General features: G+C 43.0%; 1 protein-coding gene across 1 annotated transcript in view; it reads left to right on the forward strand.

Annotated features, from left to right (window-relative positions):
- The window catches only part of RBM20 (RNA binding motif protein 20), a 406,997-nt gene that overhangs the window by 298,193 nt on the left and 87,849 nt on the right, over nt 1-20,955 (forward strand). Inside the window, exon 5 of the mRNA XM_073553101.1 lies at nt 8,944-9,044. Coding sequence (XP_073409202.1) covers nt 8,944-9,044 — 101 coding nt within the window. The remainder of the gene's footprint in view (nt 1-8,943; nt 9,045-20,955) is intronic.

Here is a 20,955-nt window from a genome sequence, read left to right on the forward strand (position 1 = left end):
CCAAACACCTGATCTGGTGGATGATGACTGGGTAACAGGAACTTCTGACTGGATATAAGGCAGCCGACGCCCTTCTGAGTCGCTGGTGATTTCTCTGCTGGATTCTTGGAGACCAGTCTGATTCCTGCTTCCCAAAGATAAGTTTTGCTCTGCTATTGAACTTATTAGTTTTGTTTTGTTTACCTTGTTTTTTGGAGTTCAGCCATTCCCGATCGGGGGTGTGCTGAGTTCCATTTTTGTCTCTGATCAGTTTGTTTCTTTGCTCTGTCTTCAGAATTTACCTGAGTACTGATATAGTCATTTTGAAGTCCTAGCGACTTCAGGGCCTGTTTTTCCTATCAGACGGTTGGGACATTTTTTGGTAGGGTTTTTGCGGATTGCAGACAGCAGCTTTTCTATCCTGTCCTTTTTAGTTAGCTTGGGCCCCATCGTTTGCTCTACCTATCTTTCTATCTGTGCTAGTGTTTTCATCTTGCTTCACCGTCATTATATGTTGGGGGCTGCCTATTGCTTTGGGGTCTGCTCTGGGGCAGTTTAGTCTTTCCTCTTTCTGTCTTTAGGCTATATAGTTCTCCGGCTGTGATCGAGGGGTCTAGGGCATTGTAGGAACCCCCCACGGCTACTGTTAGTTGTTGTGGATAGGATCGGGGGTCTGCAATCCGATAGCTACCAACCTCTCCGGTTTTCTGGACTTAGCTTGTATTTTTGTTTTTTCCTCCTTCGGTGACTCATTCATAACAGAATCACCAGCCATACCGCAGATCCTAGGGTACTCAATAGCAGGAAAGAATTGTAAAAAAAAAAAAAAAAGAGTTTGTCAGAATATTATTTTTTTTTGTGTATATTTTTTCCTCTATGTCTCTGAGGCCGCAGGGGGAATTTTTTTTTCTTTCTCAATGGAGATGAAGCAATTGTCTGATCGTGTGGAGCAGCTCACTGCTGAAGTGCGGGGAATTTCCGCCTATCTTGCTCATTCACATGCTGCTGAACCAAAGATCCCTACTCCTGATGTGCTTTTTGGGGATCGGTATAAATTTTTGAATTTTAAGAATAATTGTAAATTATTTTTTGCCTTGAAGCCTAACTCGTCGGGGAGCTCCGCGCAGCAGGTTAAAATTGTCATCTGTTTGCTGCGCGGCGATCCCCAGGATTGGGCGTTTTCTTTGAAACCTGATGATCCTATTCTTACTAATGTGAACGCATTTTTTCAAGCCTTGGGGTTGTTGTATGATGAACCTAATGCTATTGATCTGGCTGAAAAGGCCCTGTTGGCATTGAGCCAGGGTCAGGATTCTGCAGAGTTGTACTGTCAAAAATTCCGAAAGTGGGCGGTCCTTACTACCTGGAATGATGGTGCCTTGGCAGCTCTCTTTCAGAAAGGTTTGTAAGAAACCGTAAAAGATACTATGGTGGGATATCCTGTTCCCTCTGGTCTTGACGATTCTATGTCATTAGCCATTCAGGTTGATCAGCGTTTGCGTGAACGCAAAACCGCACGAGAGGTGTTGCCACCTGTTGAACAAATGTCTGAATCTATGCAATGTGATACAGATTTGTCTGGGGCACAGCGTCAGGAGTTCAGAAGGCGTAATAAGCTGTGTTTCTTCTGTGGTGATGCCTCGCATATCATTTCTGTCTGCCCTAAACGAGAGAAACGTTTTGCACACACATTTGCTGTGGGTGGTGTTCAACCTAAGTTTCTTCTGGCAATTACTCTGATCTGCTCCCTGTCCACATTTTCCGCTAAAGCTTTTGTGGATTCGGGAGCAGCTCTGAACCTGATGGACTTGGATTTTGCTAAACGTTGTGGATTTCCTATGACACCTCTGCGGACGCCTATCCCTTTGAGGGGTATTGATGCTACTCCTTTGGCGAAGAATAAACCTCAGTTTTGGACCCAGGTGGTAATGCGGGTCGCCCCAGACCATCAAGAGAATTGCAGATTTTTGGTGTTGCATAATTTGCATGATACCATTGTTCTGGGATTTCCCTGGTTGCAAATCCATAATCCAGTTTTGGATTGGAAATCTGTGTCTGTGGTGAGTTGGGGTTGTCGGTGTGCCCTTAGTGATGCTCCTGTTTTCTCCACCTTTCCCCAGTCGCATGATGTTCCTGACTATTTGGCTGATTTTTATTATGTATTTAGTGAGAATGAGTCTGCGTCTTTGCCTCCTCATAGGAGTTATGATTGTGCAATTGAGCTGAGCCCTGGGTGTAAATTTCCCAAGGGTCGACTTTTCAATTTATCTGTACCCGAGCACGAGGCTATGCGATCCTATATTAAGGAGTCGTTGGAGAAGGGTCATATTAGACCATCCTCTTCACCCTTAGGTGCTGGGTTTTGTTTCGTGGCTAAGAAAGATGGGTCATTAAGGCCTTGTATTGACTATCGTGCCGTCAACAAAATTACTGTTAAATATCAGTATCCGTTACCCCTGATTTCTGATCTATTTTCCAGAGTTAAAGGTGCTTGCTGGTTTACAAAGCTTGACCTCAGGGGGGCGTATAATCTTATTCGCATTAAGTATGGGGATGAATGGAAGACGGCGTTTAATACTCCGGAGGGACATTTTGAGTACCTGGTGATGCCTTTTGGGCTCACTAATGCCCCTTCTGTCTTCCAGTGCTTCATGAATGATATTTTCCGAGACTTGGTGGATAAATTTTTGATCATCTATCTGGATGATATTTTGATCTTCTCCAAGAATTGGGACTCTCATGTGGAACATGTTCGGACTGTGTTCCGGATTTTGAGGGAGAATTCCCTGTATGTCAAGGGATCGAAATGCCTTTTTGGTGCACAGAGGATTTCATTTTTGGGATTTATTTATCTCCGTCAACTATTGAAATGGACCCGGTCAAGGTACAGGCCATTTATGATTGGGTTCAGCCCACTTCTTTGAAGGCCCTCCAGAAGTTTTTGGGTTTTGCTAATTTTTATCGTAAATTTATAGCTAATTTTTCTGGACTGATTTGACTAAGAAGGGTGCTGATGTGCTGAATTGGCCTCCGGAGGCTGTTTCTTCCTTTCAGGAGCTGAAGTGGAGGTTCACTTCTGCTTCGGTTTTGCGGCAACCTGATGTCTCACTCCCGTTTCAGGTAGAGGTGGACGCTTCTGAGACTGGTGCAGGAGCTGTTTTGTCCCAAAAGGATCCTGTAACATCTAAAATGAATCCCTGTGCTTTCTTTTCCTGAAAGTTCTCCCTATCCGAACGTAACTATGATGTGGGGAATCGGGAACTGTTAGCCATGAAATGGGCATTTGAGGAGTGGAGACATTGGTTGGAGGGAGCTAAACATCAAGTCGTGGTCCTTACTGACCACAAGAATTTGATTTACCTGGAGTCGGCCAAACGCTTGAATCCTAGACAGGCTAGGTGGGCCTTGTTTTTCACACGTTTTGATTTTGTGGTCTCTTTTCTTCCAGGCACTAAGAATGTCAAGGCAGACGCTCTCTCTAGGACTTTCTTTGCTGATTCTCCTGTTGTGACCAAGCCTGTTACCAGCTTAGGTGAGGGGGTAGTTCTTTCTGCCATCTCGCCCGATTTGAGACGTGCTCTGGAAGAGTTTCAGGAGGACAAACCTGAGCGTTGTTCCATTGGAAAATTGTATGTTCCTGACCAGTGGAGGAAGAGAGTGATGTCTGAAGTTCATTGCTCTGCATTGGCTGGTCATCCAGGTATTTTTGGTACTAGAGATTTGGTGAGTCGGTCTTTTTGGTGGCCCGCCTTGTCTCGTGATGTCAGGAATTTTGTGCAGTCCTGTGGGACTTGCTCTCGGTCTAAACCTTGTTCTCGCTCTAGTGGGTTGTTGATGCCTTTGTCGGTGCCCAGGAGGCCATGGACCCATATTTCAATGGATTTTATCTCTGATATGCCTGTCTCTCAGAGAATGACTGTTATTTGGGTGATTTGTGATAGATTCTCTAAGATGGTCCATCTGGTACCACTCCCTAAGTTGCCATCTTCCTCAGAGTCGGTGCCCTTGTTTTTGCAACAGGTGGTTCGCTTGCACGGGATTCCTGAGAACATTGTATCTGACAGAGGAGTTCAGTTTGTGTCTAGATTTTGGAGGACTTTCTGTTCCAAGCTGGGAATTCAGTTGTCCTTCTCTGCGTTTCACCCTCAGACCAATGGGCAGACGGAGAGAAGAAACCAGACTTTGGGGTCGTATTTGAGATGTTTTATTTCTGATGATCAGGATGATTGGGTTTCATTTTTGCCCTTGGCCGAATTTGCTTTAAATAATAGACCTAGTTCTGCCACTTTGATGTCACCTTTTTTTTGTAACTTTGGGTTTCATCCTCGATTCTCTTCAGGGCAGGTGGAGCCTTCTGCCTGCCCAGGTGTTGACACTGTGGTGGAGAGAATGCACCAGATCTGGGACCAAGTGGTGGATAAGTTGTCTCTCTCCCAGGAAAAGGCCCAGCGGTTTTCCAACCGGCATAGGACCATTGGTCCCCAGTTTAAGGTGGGTGATATGGTTTGGTTGTCATCAAAGAATATCGCTATGAAGGTGGCTTCTCCAAAGTTTAAACCTAGATTTATTGGACCTTACAAGATTTTGGAGATTCTTAATCCAGTCTCTTTTCGATTGGCTCTTCCTGTTACATTTAAGATCCATAATGTGTTTCATAAGTCTCTGTTAAAGAGGTTTGTTGAGCCAGTAGTTCCTGTGGTGGCACCTCCTGACCCGGTATTGGTTGAAGGTAATGTGGAATATGAGGTTGAGAAGATACTGGATTCTCGCCTGGCTAGACGGAGACTCCAGTATTTGGTTAAATGGAAGGGTTATGGCCAGGAGGATAATTCTTGGGTCCTTGCATCTGATATTCATGCCGAAAGATTGGTTCGTGCCTTTCATCGGGCCCATCCTGATCGCCCTGGTGGCGTGGATGAGGGTTCGGTGACCCCTCCTCAAGGGGGAGGTACTGTTGTGAGTTCATTTTCCCCTTCACTGTCGATGTCTGATGAACTCCCTCTTCTGGTGAAGGAAGGTAGTGAGGCTGATTACCAAACACCTGATCTGGTAGATGATGACTGGGTAACAGGAACTGCCGACTCGATATAAGGCAGTCGACGCCCTTCTGATTCGCTGGTGATTTCTCTGCTGGATTCTTGGAGACCAGTCTGATTCCTGCTTCCCAAAGATAAGATTTGCTCTGCTATTGAACTTATTAGTTTTGTTTTGTTTACCTTGTTTTTTGGAGTTCAGCCATCCCCGGTCAGGGGTGTGCTGAGTTCCATTTTTGTCTCTGATCAGTTTGTTTCTTTGCTCTGTCTTCAGAATTTACCTGAGTGCTGATATAGTCATTTTGAAGTCCTAGCGGCCTGTTTTTCCTATCAGACGGTTGGGTTTTTTGCGGATTGCAGACAGCAGCTTTTCTATCCTGTCCTTTTTAGTTAGCTTGGGCCCCATTGTTTGCTCAACCTATCTTTCTATCTGTGTTAGTGTTTTAATCTTGCTTCACCGTCATTATATGTTGGGGGCTGCCTATTGCTTTCGGGTCTGCTCTGGGGCAGTTTAGATTTCCCCTTTCTTTCTTTAGGCCTATTTAGTTCTCCGGCTGTGATCGAGGGGTCTAGGGCATCGTAGGAACCCCCCACGGCTACTGTTAGTTGTTGTGGATAGGATCAGGGGTCTGCAATCCGATAGCTACCAACCTCTCCGGTTTTCTGGACTTAGCTTGTATTTTTGTTTTTTCCTCCTTCGGTGACTCATTCATAACAAGGAGCCATGCCAGCATGGGGCAGGAAGGGTCCTGGGGGCTTCAATTAGAATATACCTGCCAGCTGGACACAGAAATACACATCCATTGTCTCTCCCAGCCTCTTCATGATCCTAGGATCATGGATTATGAGCACACCTTTCGAGTTATAGACTCCTAAAAAATATCCTCGTGACCCTGAGGAAATCGCACATCTGGCAGTGCGACTCCTGAGTCGGTGAGGGCTCTGGGACCTGAGATATAGAGATTGGTCCTCCACAGCGACTCAATGGGGCCATGTTTGCTTTCCACACGACAGGCAAAACAATCCGCATTCACTGGTACCTCTCGTGTCCTGATCCGATCATGCTGTAGAAAGTTACCCCCTTTCTTAGATATTGGGAATAAGTTCTGCAGGGAGCTAAAGGGTGGAGATTATTAGCCCACCCTCTGACACAGGGGGAGGGACCCAGCATGCTTAAGAACAGCAGCACATGGCAGAGACACACACTCTCTCACAGAAGAACCAGACAATGATGATCTAAGAAGGAACTGGGGACAGATCTGTCGGGTAGCAGCAGCCCGCGCTTTGGGGTCTGTCCGGCAACTAAGATTCTTGTACCTGTGGACTGCAGAGCTCCCAGCACCCACATGCAACCTCCAACCTGGTAAACTGACCTCCAGCTTAATATCTCTAAGTCTTGTAACCTTCTTGTTATATTTGTTATATTTTACTCTGACTGCAAATCCACTGTAATTCCATAGTATAGCTTACTGTATATTTCTGTAATTATCTAGTGCGCCCTTAAGGCAATTAAACCATAAAATTAATCTTGGGCTGATGCTTTTACTCTGATTACGAATCTTAGAATACCCAGCGGGTAACAGGACATCTTCCCCGGCGGCCATTTGCTCTAGGTGCAGTTCCCTTACTGACCTGAGAGACAAAGGGGGCGCCGGAGAGCTGTGTCTGTGTAGTTACGTCACATTGGTGATGTGGGAGGAACGGGTCCTGTCCTCCACAGCTTCTATACACCTATGAAGCTATAGCATTACAAACTAGACGCTTGCAGCTAGAATAGACAGAAATAACTTGAATCTGACAAAATTAATAATAAATAAAAAATCTATGAAAATGAACAAATGAAAGTCAGACACTGCTTTTCAACCATGCTTTTTAAAACAATAAAACTCACAAAATAGACCTGGACAGAAATGATGATACCCTCTAATTAATATATTGTTGCACAACCTTTTGAGGCAATCACTGCAATCAAATGATACCTGTAACTGTCAATGAGACTTCTGCACCTCTCGACAGTTATTTTGGACCACTCCCTCAAGAGCAAACTGCTCCAGTTGTCTCTTGTTTGAAGGTTGTCTTTTCCAGACGGCATGTTTCAGCTGTTTCTAAAGATGCTCAATAGAATTTTAGTCAGCTCATAGAAGGCCACTTCAGAATAGGCCAGTGTTTTCCTCTTATCCATTCTTGGGTGTTTTTAGCTGTGTGTTTTGGGTCATTATCTTGTTGCAAGACCCATGACCTGCGACTAAGACCAAGCTTTCTGACACTGGGCAGCACATTTCTCTCTAGAATCCCTTACTAGTCTTGAAATTTCATTGTACCCTGCACAGATTATAGATACCCTGTGCCAGATGCAGCAAAGCAGCCCCAAAACATAACAGAGAATCCTCCATGTTTCACAGTAGGGACAGTGTTCTTTTCTTAATATGCTTCATTTTTCTGTCTGTGAACATAGAGCTGATGTGCCTTGCCAAAAAGTTCCATTTTTGTCTCATCTGTTCATAGAACATTCTCCCAGAAGCTTTGTGGCTCGTCAACATGTCGTTTGGAAAATTCCACTGACTTTTTTGTGATTTTTTTTCAACAATGGTGTCCTCCTTGGTTGTCTCCCATAAAGTCCACTTTGGCTCATGCAATGCCGGATGGTGTGATCTGACACTGATGTTCCTTGAGCTTGAAGTTCACCTTTAATCTTTTTAGACGTTTTTCTAGGCTCTTTACTTACCATTCATATTATCCGTCTCTTTGATTTGAAATCAATTTTCCTCCTGCGGCCACATTATTTCGGAATAATATGTGCAACTGTATTCACAGGAACATCAAGCTGCTTGGAGATGGTCTTATAACTTTTACCTTTAACATGTTTGTCTATAATTTTCTTTCTAATCTCCTGAGACAACTCATTCCTTTGCTTTCTCTGGTCCATGGTGACATGGTGTGTATCACACTCAACAAACAGCACAGTGAGTATCTGTAGCCCTCTATACAGGCCACTCACTGATTCCAAGATTGTAGACACCTGTGATGCTAATTAGTGGACATATCGCAATTTAACATGTCCCTTTTGTCACATTATTTTCAGGGGTACCATCATTTCTGTCCAGGCCTATTTCATGAGTTCTATTTTGTAAAAAATTCTGCGGTGATTGCGCAGATTGAGAAGCATTGCTTGCAGATAAATGCTTCAATGCAGTGGCAGCGTAAGTGCAGTAGCATCTCTCAGAAGCGATAGATGCTGCGAAACTGCCAGCGCCATTTTGCTGCAGTAAAAAATTGTTTTTTAAATACTAAACTATTAACTGTGCAAGCACAGTATTTAAAATAGGAGGCATGTCACTTCATTTAAGCCAGTATGATGACAATGAGGGCAGAGCACCAAACAAAGACCGGCCCACAGGCCCGCCCTGGAGCAAGAGCATATCATTAACTCAAAACTGCAAACAAAGATTAAAGAACAACCACAAGATGGATTTCTTCAACCCAGGTATCATTTTAATCAGTGTAACAGCGCTGACCTGACAATACCTTTAGTTTACTTAGCAAAATCCTGATGACAGGTTCGCTTGAAAGTAAGCTTCTGCTAATCATCACTTCTGTGGCTGTGTGAAAATAGCAGGGGATTTGGGACCCTGTGTCGAAAATACATATGCTCTAAAAATATATATGTTGGGGATATACAGCCAGAATTATAGACCTTGTTTATTCAGATTGCATCATCACTTGGTCAGATATTAGTACTTGTATGGACTTGTATGTGGCATTCACTATTTTATTTTACAAAGCGATATTTGGATCATACAGTGTATAGATATAGCTTTACTTCCACATTGATGCCATAACAGAGGAAAAATTTACAAAGTACATCTGTGACTGTGTTCTCAAATGTAGCACTTTTATACATCATTAATAATTATATTTTTTATTTTTCCAGGCTTTGCATCAGATATTGATAAGCTCTACCCTCCCCCTGCACCAGCTGGCTCATTTCTCCAGTCTGGAGCGCCCTTCTCTGGACCACCCATTGGTGTGAAGGTACAGTAATTATTAGTTTGATATATTATCTGTCTGGCTGGTGAATGTTCTCTGTCCCTCATTGAGACAATTTTTTCACAAATTTGAGATTATTTACAATAGTTTACTTATATGCAGTAGCCATGATATGAGGGGTGGCTTGTCCAGGCTAACAGATGTCCCTCCAAAGTAACTGTCTGAGTCGGGAATGTTCATAAGTCTGCAAGGTTCTGTGCTTGTCATTAACTGAATACTGCTGCTCGTAATTCTAAAGATTATCTACTCAGTGCACATGTTTAGATATTTGGAATATGACTTTGGAAAACATATTGAGGAGGTTGAAGAAGAATGTTTGTCTTATTAGTAATTTATGACAGTTGCAGTCCAGTAGCATTTCAACCTTAAGACTAAACACTTTAAGGATTTGTATCAAATTTCTATACTATCCCCTACCCATATGATGGAGGATAACTTACTGATTGCCGTACGTCCGACAACTGGGACCCCTATTAATTCTGACAACAGAGCTCTACAGTGCCCTTTGTGAATGGTGCTGAGGTTGAGCAGCCACATCTCCAATCTATTCATTCTCGATAGGATTGCCGGAGATATATAAGGAATGGAGCGGTGGTGCAGTTACTCGACTTCCACTCTAATCAGACAGCGCATTGCAGGACCCTGTCCTTGAGATCTGTTGCGGTCCCAGTGGTCAGAGCCCCAGCCACCAGTAAGTTATCTCCTATCCCCTGGATCGGTAATAACTTTGAACCTCCATACAAATACATACATTTCAAGTTTTGTAAGTACCATGACACCTCTTTAAGAAGAGTACTCAAAATTGCAATAATAAGTTATCTTTTAGGGAATGGTCTTCTCAATCTACATGGTTAGTATGCATAATATATGGAGGAACTGAAAATCTGATCTGGTTAAGTGGGCGGTCTTCTCACAGAGGTGGTCTTTTGAAGAGATTTGACTTTAGTGTAAGATATATTGTTGAAAGGTATTTGAGATTGCAGCTGCAGGTTGGGCATATGTTCATTTACCATGGCATGCCTATATACATACATCTATATACGGGCAGGGTGTATGCAGTTATTTCTATGCATGTACTGTATTACATCTACATGATTTTGGGATCAGATTTAGAGACAATATACTGTGCATTTACTGGCTGTTAATTACTCAGGACAACCCTGATAAAAAAGAGTTACCATAGTTAATGTATTTGTGAGCACAGATTCAAAGAAGAAACAATTATATCATGAGATAAAGTAATTAACCAGAAGCTCAAGGATGATAGATGATTGTAACTTAGAATGCTCGTGTACTGCCATAGATCATGTACTCTATTTCAGGACGTGAGGGGTGTACAGTAGCAGAACATGACTTTAATAAGAAACATAGACTTTACTATTCCAGCCAAGACAGTGGCAAGCCTTTTACTTTCCTCTAAGCCTGGTGCTAAGACCATTTGAAGTTCAGACGGAAGTCCTGAATGTTTGCACAGATGTCAGGATACCTGTCAGCACTGAGGAGAGCCATAAGGTGACTGGAATATCCCTACATCGCACTCACACTCCCACTGGACAAGCTTAATATTTTGGAAGTTATTCAAATTTAGTTTTCTTAACGTCAAGGAAGAAACAATAGAGGACTTCAATGACATGTACTTGCCTAAACATGAGATTAAACTTTTGGTGAAAGTTTTCTAAACTAGTTTCTGCTTCAACTAATCACACATTTCAATACCTTTGCTAGCTGTAATTGAATATGAAAATTCTTGTTTTCAACTTGAACTTGAAAACCCACATAGATCCAAAATATCTTACACCTGAAAGTTCATTCACACATTTTTATCCAGTCTAGACAAACCTCTCTGAGCTAAATAAGAATCTACAGACCACTATTACGCAGGCTTATACATTAACCAGTATTGATGCAGAGTAACATACTTTAAGAACAGGTACAAGATTTGTGCTGCTGACAAAGGCGGTGTCAGCACCCGGGCACGTGCTGTGGCCTTGAGCAGGCAGGGGGAACCCACTCACTATCGGGGACACCGGCATGCTATGGAGGTCAGATGCCAATCAGGTCAGAGGGTGCGATGACGTCAGTACTGTGCTCCCTCTGCCTGTACAGTCACAGGGCAGAGAGTAGGAAGACACCGAGGAGTCTGGAGCAGAGAAGCGGCCAGCGACGAGAGGTGAGTATTTACTTTTTTTACTGTTTGGAGCAGTATATGGGGCCAAATATATATGGAGCCCATTACACTCACTGGCCACTTTATTAGGTACACCTGTCCAACTGTGTGTTAAGACTTAATTTCTAATCAGCCAATCACATGGTGGCAACTCAGTGCATTTAGGCATGTAGACATGGTCAAGACAATCTCCTGCAGTTCAAACCGAGCATCAGTATGGGGAAGAAAGGTGATTTGAGTGCCTTTGAACGTGGCATGATTGTTGATGCCAGAAGGGCTGGTCTGAGTATTTCAGAAACTGCTGATCTACTGGGATTTTCACGCACAACCATCTCTAGGGTTTACAGAGAATGGTCCGAAAAAGAAAAAAAATCCAGTGAGCGGTAGTTCTGTGGCCGGAAATGCCTTGTTGATGCCAGAGGTCAGAGGAGAATGGGCATACTGGTTCGAGCTGATAGAAAGGCAACAGTGACTCAAATTGCCACCCGTTACAACCAAGGTAGGCAGAAGAGCATCTCTGAACGCACAGTGCGTCGAACTTTGAGGCAGATGGTCTACAGCAGCAGAAGACCACACTGGGTACCACTCCTCTCAGCTAAGAACAGGAAACTGAGGCTACAATTTGCACAAGCTCATCGAAATTGGACAGTAGAAGATTGGAAAAACGTTGCCTGGTCTGATGAGTCTCGATTTCTGCTGCGACATTTGGATGGTAGGGTCAGAATTTGGCGTAAACAACATGAAAGCATGGATCCATCCTGCCTTGTATCAACGGTTCAGGCTGGTGGTGGTGGTGTCATGGTGTGGGGAATTTTTTCTTGGCACTCTTTGGGCCCCTTGGTACCAATTGAGCATCGTTGCAACGCCACAGCCTACCTGAGTATTGTTGCTGACCATGTCCATCCCTTTATGACCACAATGTACCCAACATCTGATGGCTACTTTCAGCAGGATAATGCGCCATGTCATAAAGCTCGAATCATCTCAGATTGGTTTCTTGAACATGACAATGAGTTCACTGTACTCAAATGGCCTCCTCAGTCACCAGATCTCAATCCAATAGAGCATCTTTGGGATGTGGTGGAACGGGAGATTCGCATCAGGGATGTGCAGCCGACAAATCTGCGCCAACTGTGTGATGCCATCATGTCAATATGGTCCAAAATCTCTGAGGAATGCTTCCAGCACCTTGTTGAATCTCTGCCACGAAGAATTGAGGCAGTTCTGAAGGCAAAAGGGGGTCCAACCCATTACTAGCATGGTGTACCTAATAAAGTGGCCAGTGAGTGTATATATGGAGCAGTATATGGGGCCAATTGTATATGGAACAGTATATGGGGCAAATTATATATGAAACAGTATATGTGGCCCTTTATTTATGGAGAAGTATATAGTGCCAATTATATATGGAACAGTATATGTGGCCCTTTATATATGAAGAAGTATATGGGACCCATTATATATGGAGCAGTATATGGGGCCCATTTTATATGGAGCAATATATGGGGCCCATTAAATATGGAGCAGTATATGGGGCCAATTATATATGGAGCAATATATGGGGCCAATTATATAGGGAGCAGTATATGTGGCCAATTATATATGGAGCAGTATATGTGGCTCTTTATATATGGAGAAGTATATGGGGCCAATTATATTTGGAACAGTATATGAGACCAATTATATATGGAGCATCTTATGGGGCCAATTATATATGGAGCAGTATAAGGGTGCAATTATATATAGAGCAGTATATGGGACAACTACATATGAAGCATCTTATGGGGCCAATTACACATGGAGCATCTTATAGGGCCAATTACATCTGAAGCAGTATATGGGGACCATTCTGTATGGCACATTATATGGGGCTCATTATACTGTATAGAGCAATATATGGGGCCCATGATATACTGGAGCATTATATGATGCCCATCATATACTGTATGGAGCAATATATGGAGAAATATATGGGGACCATTCTGTATGGTGCATTATATGGGGCTCATTATACTGTGTGAAGTATTATATGGGGCTCATTATTCTGTATGGAGCATTATATGGGGTCCATTATTCTGTATGGAACAATATATGGGTCTCATTATTCTGTATGGAGCACTTTGTGGTGCCCATAATACTGTATGGAGGACTATACTGTCCAGTTTGTGAGCTATTGATATCACTCATGTAATGCAAGAAGTAAGTGAAATCTTTGGCTTTGTACTATATCTATATTTTTCTGCTGTATCTGTGCATCATGAATTGTGGTATGTATTAAAGGGGCCCACTGGGAAGCTTTCGCCTGGGGCCCACGAAAACTTGGAGCCGGCCCGGCTGCTAACATAATATCTTACAGAGGACTGCACAACCTAGGGATGCAAATTACAAAAGGTCTTAGCCCATGTTCAGAGAAACAAAACACTACAAAAGGGGTTTCTTTACAGGAGAACTGGATTTTATATGAAGGGCATAAAAGTGTGGCTGTTTCCCCAAAATGGACTAATCTTCAATGGACCAGTTCTAGTTTTTGCAATATAAAACATCAGTTTGTGTTACTTTAAGTTGTGCTGCACAAGATCTCCCTCTAGTAGACAAGAAGGAAGGAGTCTCATGGATTTCCAGAAAAATGTTATTTACCACAACACTGATAGAAAGGATGTAATGACTCGTGCAGCAATATTCACTTCCAAATGCAGCATGTGGTACTGTACTGGGAGACATAGAAGATATACTTGGCCTCTGCTTAAATCATAAACAAAGTGGTCAGGTTTCTAGAAAAGTCTAGCCATGTAATCTAGAAATAGGCATTTGTGTTCACAGGACACATGCTGTGCACTGCCCCGCTGCCCGCAGCATCCTCATTTGTGTTTTTGAAATTTCTACTATGAAAGATTATTTTTGTCATTTTGCACACAATATTTAAAATACTGGATAATAAATTATGACCTGTTTCAATTTGAAGTCTTTATTATGATATTTAATTAAGTTCACATTTGACAGAACAATCAATATCACCTAATGCTTCAAAACATTTTTACACCTTCAGCCCTTAGAGGTAAGCTCATAATGGCTCATTATGAGGTGTTTCACAACTCAACTTCCTACACCTGTACCGTTGCAAGCTCCTGCCATCATAAGGGCAAACATGGTGTAAAAATTCACAGCTTACAGTTCATAGTCTCCAGTATTTTAGTCATTCAGATTTAACCACTTAATGTCAAGTCCAGAAAGGGCATTAAAGGGAACCTGACATCAGATTAATGTTGATCTAATCACGGGCATGAGTCAGAGTCTGTCTGTGTCATTGCTTTATTGTGAAACGCTGCAGCATTTCAAAGAAAACATACTGTACTTTGAAAACCCGTCCGTGGATTAGTGTCTCAGCTAACTAGAATCATAGAATCATAGAATCGTAGAGTTGGAAGGGACCTCCTGGGTCATCTGGTCCAACTCCCTGCTCAAAGCAGGATTCACTAAATCATCCCAGACAGATGTCTGTCCAGCCTCTGTTTGAAGATTTCCATTGAAGGAGAACTCACCACCTATTGTGGCATCCTGTTCCACTCATTAATCACCTTAAGGCTACATTCACACGTAGCGGAACTCTTGTGGAAATTACTGCGAGATTTTCGAATTCCATTCTGCGAGAAAATTGCATTTTAAATTCCCGCGATTTTCCCGCGGAAAAACTAGCATTTTGCAAGCGTTATTAGCTTGGAGAACTGATTGACAGGTTGGTCACACTCGTCAAACATAGTGTTTGACGAGTGTGACCAACTTTTTTACTATTGAGGCTGCCTATGCGGTATCAATAGTAAATGATAGGATGTAAAAAATAATAATAAAAAAATATTGTTATTCTTACCTTCTGGCATCCCGCGCAGCCTTCCCGCCTCTCTCCACGCTCCCGGTCCCAGTAATCCTTTGCGAGAATTACCGCGATGACGTCCGTTCTCGCGGGATCGCGACGTCTCGCGGTCATTCGCGATGACGTTGCGCGAATGACCGCGAGACGTCGCGATCCCGCGAGAACGAACGTCATTGCTCGCAAAGGATTACTGGGACCGGGAGCGTGGAGAGAGGCGGGAAGGCTGTGCGGGACGTCGGAAGATGAGAATAACAATATTTTTTATTTTAAATTCTATTTTCTACAGGGATATGGTACCCAAAGCCCGGAGGACAGTCTCCTCCAGACCGTGGGTACCATCCGCAAATGTTCTGCTTACTTTTCGCATGGTGTGCACAGCCACATGCGGAAAGTAAGCAGAACAATGCATTCCTATGGGTGCGGGATCGCCGCGATTCCGCTAAATTAATGAGCATGCTGCATTTTTTACCGCGAAGCGATTCCGCCGCAGTAAAAACTGCAGCATTTGTACAGCATTGCGGAATCCCATAGGAATGCATGGGATGCTTATTTTTCACATTTTCGCGGCAAAATCGCGCGGTTAAAACCGCCGCGAAAAACCGCCACGTGTGAACATAGCCTAACTGTCAAAAAGTTTTTTCTAATATCTAATCTGTGTCTCCTCCCATTCAGTTTCATCCCATTGCTTCTAGTCTTTCCTTGTGCAAATGAGAATAAAGATGATCCTTCTACAATGTGACAGCCCTTGATAGATTTGTAAACAGCTATTAAGTCTCCTCTCAGTCTTCTTTTTTGCAAGCTAAACATTCCCAAATCCTGTAACCGTTCCTCATAGGACATGGTTTGCAGACCAGTCACCATTCTGGACGCTCTTCTCAGAACTTGCTCCAGTTTGTTGTTGTCTTTTTAACATGTGATGCCCAAATGTGGACACAGTATTCCAGATGAGGTCTACAAAAGAGGAGTAGAGGGGGATAATGACTTCACGTGATCTAGACTGTATGCTTCTGTTAATACATCCCAGAAATGTATTTGCCTTTTTTTCTACTGCATCACACTGTTGACTCATGTTCAGTTTATGATCTTGCTTAGCCCCATTCCTCCCATTTTGTATAAGCTTTTTTCAATTTTATTGCCCAGATGTAAGAGTTTGCATTTTTCCCTGTTAAAAACCATTCTGTTTGTAACTGCCCACTGCTCCAGTTTATTTATATCTTTTTGAATCCTCTCTCTTCTCTAGTATTAGCTATCCCTCCTAGCTTTGTGTCATCAGCAAATTTAATCAGTTTACCCTCAATTCCTTCATCTAAATCATTGAAAAAGATATTGAACAATACAGGGCCCAGGACAGAGCCCTGTGGTATCCCACTTGAGATATTCTTCCAACTGGATGTGCAGCCATTTACGACCACTCTTTGGGTCCGATCACTGAGCCAGTTGTGAATCCATCTAACAGTTGCCTTGTCCTTTCCATACTTAGTCATTTTTTCAATAAGGATGGTGTGAGATACTTTGTCAAATGCTTTGCTGAAGTCAAGATATACTATATCTACAGCATTTCTCTGATCCTCCCAGTCAATGATTCTGTCATAGAAGAAAAGTAAGCTAGTCTGACATAAATTATTAGTTACAAATCCATGCTGACTCTGGTTAATCACTTCATTCTTATCCAGGTACTTACATACATGTTTAATAATTTGTTCAAAGATCTTTACTGGTATAGAAGTCAGACTCACCAGCCTATAGTTCCCTGGATCCACTCTCTTCCCCTTTTTGAAGATAGGAACATTTGCTCTTCGCCAGTCTTCTAGGATTTTTGTTCTCCAAGAATTTTCAAAGATTATGCAGAGTAGTTCAAAAATTTCTTCTGCTATCTTCTTCAGTACTCTGGGGTGTAATTCATCGGGTCCTGGAGACTTGAATTCACTTATGTTAGCTAAGTGAACCCTCACTATCTTTCTATTTATAGATAGCCTGGATTCTTCTATTCCTTTAATAGGACAGTGAAGATCAGTTGATGTTACATTTCCTTTCTGAGCGAAAACAGATGCAAAATAGGAATTTAAAAGTTTGGCCTTCTCAACATCCTTTTTTTACCATTTCATCATTTTCATCTTGTAAAAATCCTATAGCATCTTTGACTTTTCTTTTACTTTTGACATATCCCCAAAATCCTTTTTTTATTGCTTTTGACATCTCTTGCAAGCCTTAATTCATTGTCAGCTTGTGCCCTGCAGGTTCTGCAGACTGCATTATATTCTTTAGATATGCCTCCCTCTTTCCATTTAACATTTGTTTATTCCTTTTTAGCATGTGTTTAAGTTCTGTGTTCATCCATCCTGGTTTCCTTAAATGCTTCCTATTCTTCCCACTTTTCGGAATTGTTAATGATTAGAATCATAGAATCATAGAATCGTAGAGTTGGACGGGACCTCCTGGGCCATCTGGTCCAACCCCCTGCTCAAAGCAGGATTCGCTAAATCATCCCAGTCAGATGTCTGTCCAGCCTCTGTTTGAAGACTTCCATTGAAGGAGAACTCACCACTTCTCGTGGCAGCCTGTTCCACTCATTGATCACTCTAACTGTCAGAAAGTTTTTTCTAATATCTAATCTGTGTCTCCTCCCATTCAGTTTCATCCCATTGCTTCTAGTCTTTCCTTGTGCAAATGAGAATAAAGTTGATCCTTCTACAATGTGACAGCCCTTTAGATATTTGTAGACAGCTATTAAGTCTCCTCTCAGTCTTCTCTTTTGCAAACTAAACATTCCCAAATCCTGCAACCTTTCCTCATAAGACAGGGTTTGCAGACCGGTCACCATTCTGGTCGCTCTTTTCTGAACTTGCTCCAGTTTGTTGATGTCTTTTTTAAAATGTGGTGCCCAAAACTGGACACAATATTCCAGATGAGGTCTGACCAAAGAGGAGTAGAGGGAAATAATGACTTCACGTGATCTAGACTGTATGCTTCTATTAATACATCCTAGAATTGCATTTGCCTTTTTTGCTGCTGCATCACACTGTTGACTCATATTCAGTCTGTGATCTATTAGTATACCCAAGTCTTTTTCACATGTGCTGTCACTTAGCCCTATTCCTCCCATTCTATATTGTGCTTTGAGAATCTCATTTTTCAAAATTTTCCATCCTTCCTGGACATTTTTGTCTTTAAGGATATCCAGCCACATAAAGGTATATGTATAAAGGTATATGTATGTTTTTTCTGCAATGCAAACATATAAAAAAGCTATTTTTGTTTTTAATTTTATTTTGTTTATATCTTTTACTGTTTATGTTTCACATCAGGTAACCCATTAAACAAATTCTACAGGTTATAATTGTTTTCTGAGCATTAACAGATGTAGTTTTGTTGGTACATGTAATAAAATGTGTTTTATATGAAAAAAGTCATAGAATTATAGAGTGTTAGCGTTTGAAGGGACCTAAGGGTCATCGTATCCAGCCCCCTGCTCAATGCAGGATTCTTTTTTTTTTCTTTTCTTGCAGTGGGGTGTCATGACTCTGGACAGGATGGTTCCGCCTCCATCCTGGTCAGGTCAGGGTTAATTCAGTCCGCCCCTCTTTGGTTTTGGGGCGGCTATTTATTGTTGGCAGTTCCTGAATTTAGGGTCGGTGATTCTTCCGTATACTCGGTTAGTGGTTGCTGATCGAGGTGACGCGTCCTTAAATGTGTGCCTCTGTGCTTGTGTGCCTTGCTGTGTATTATTTGGTTTGTCCCCTGACTTCTGCCTCTGTATCCTGCTTTTGTACTGCTCTGTCTCTCTGGGTTATCTGACCCCCTTGGCTTGTCCCTGTTTACTCTTTGTCTTGTCCCTATGTACTGCGCGTTCGTCTGGATTCTGACTCTCAGCTCTCCTTGACCACGTTTACTGTCTTTGCCCTGTGCTCTGCGTGCTCAGTGTCCTTCCCTGCACTCATGTGCGGTGGCTCCGCCCCCTGGTCACGTGATCGCTTAGTGCCAGGTCCTGAGCTCACTACACTAGTCTCAGGTCCTTGTGCACTGCGTACCTTCTGCCTGCACTCCTTGTGCTCCTTCATGCACCCCCTGATAGCCCCCCTAGACAGTGCCAGTGACACATTAGGTGTCATTACATCATCACCGACCCATACAATTGTTCAGGGTTTTTTTTGTGTGTGTTTTCTATGGACCCGCTGCGTGCTCTGTCCGATCAGACATCTAACCTGACCAAGATTATGCAGAACTGTTGACTGAGCAAAGAATGCTGGTTGCCTCTCACCAACAGGTACAGAGAGAATTGGCGGATACTGTTAATGCTGATCGGGGTGCCTCTTCCTCGTCTGGCAATGGGGAGGGTACCATGTCTGATGTGTCCTTATCCTCTCCTGAACTCTCTGTCAAACTTTCAGATACTTTTTCTGAGGATAAGAAATAATTCCGGGTATTTAAAGAGAGTTGTAAATTACTTTTTTCTCTGCGTCCTCGGGTGATAAGAGCCAAAGGTTGGGGATAATTATTTCCCTGTTACGTGAGGGGCTGCAATCCGGGGCTTTCTCCCTTTCCCCTACCTCCCCTGAGAGAATGTCTGTGGATCGATTCTTTGAGGCCTTGGGTCTAATATACGATGAACCTGATTGGGTGAGACTGGCAGAGGACATGATTATGAGTCTTGCCAAGGCAAAGCGCTCAGCTGAGTGGTACTGTTCCGAGTATAAACGATGGGCACCCGAAGTTTCCTGGAACGACTCGACACTCAGGGGGCTATTCCGACAGGGTCTCTCCGAGCATCTAAAGGATGCCTTGGACCTGCACCCACCACTCGACTCTCTGGAGGAGGCTATGACCCAGGCCATCCATATGGACAGAAGGCTGAGAAAGAGGTGTTGTGCAAAGAGATGCTCCTCTGTTGCCAGTGAAGTCAGAGTCTTCGGCGTCGGTTGAGCCCATGGAGGTGGGGGCTGTCTCCATGAAGGAAAAGGAGAGGAGACATCGCAGAGAACCGGGTCATTGGATAAAGGACTGTTCCTCATGCCCCCCGTATTCCAAGGTCTCGGGAAATGAATATGTCTGAGTAACTGCCGAGGAGGTTATCCAGACCCACAGGTACTTTTATCCTCAGTCTTCAAACTATTATTAAAAAGTGGAAGTAGGTGTGAACAATTTTTTGGAAACTAAATAAAATTGCTATAAGAAATATATATCCCCTCCCACTCATTCCCGATTTGTGTAACCAATTGTCCGGGGCCATTTGGTTTTCAAAATTAGATTTGCGGGGGGCCATACAACCTCATTTTGGTGCGAGAGGGGGATGAGTGGAAATCTGCATTTCTCACGTCAGCAGGGCTGTTTGAAAATTTAGTTATCCGTTTGGTCTGACCAATGCCCCTGCAGTTTTCCAAAATTTCATCAATCATGTGTTCTGTCTGTGATTTTACTGGAAGTTTTGTGGTTATATACTTGGATGACATTCTGGTTTATTCACTTGATAAGCAATCACATATTGGTCACCTTCGGGCGGTTCTTCAGAGACTCAGGGAGAACCATCTTTTCGCCAAACTAGAGAAATGCTCATTTTTCGCCCAGGAACTGCCTTTCTTATGGTTCATTATCTCTAGTGAGGGGTTTCGTATGGATCCCAAAAAGATGCAGGCCATTGAGGATTGGGTTCAATCCCGTGACCTGAAGGGCCTTCAGCTCTTCTTGGGACTCCCCAATTACTACCGGAGGTTTATTAAAGGGTTCTCTCATGTGGTCAAGCCCCTCACTGACTTGACACAGAAGGGGGCTGACGTTAAGAACTGGTCTGCCTCAGCGGTAGCAGCGTTTCTCACTTTCAAAAATGTGTTATGACTGTCCTGTTTCTGGTTCAACCAGATCCATCG

This window comes from Dendrobates tinctorius, unplaced genomic scaffold (genome assembly GCF_039654945.1).
Source record: "Dendrobates tinctorius isolate UK_male_01 unplaced genomic scaffold, ASM3965494v1 ptg000196l, whole genome shotgun sequence".
NCBI lineage: Eukaryota > Metazoa > Chordata > Amphibia > Anura > Dendrobatidae > Dendrobates > Dendrobates tinctorius.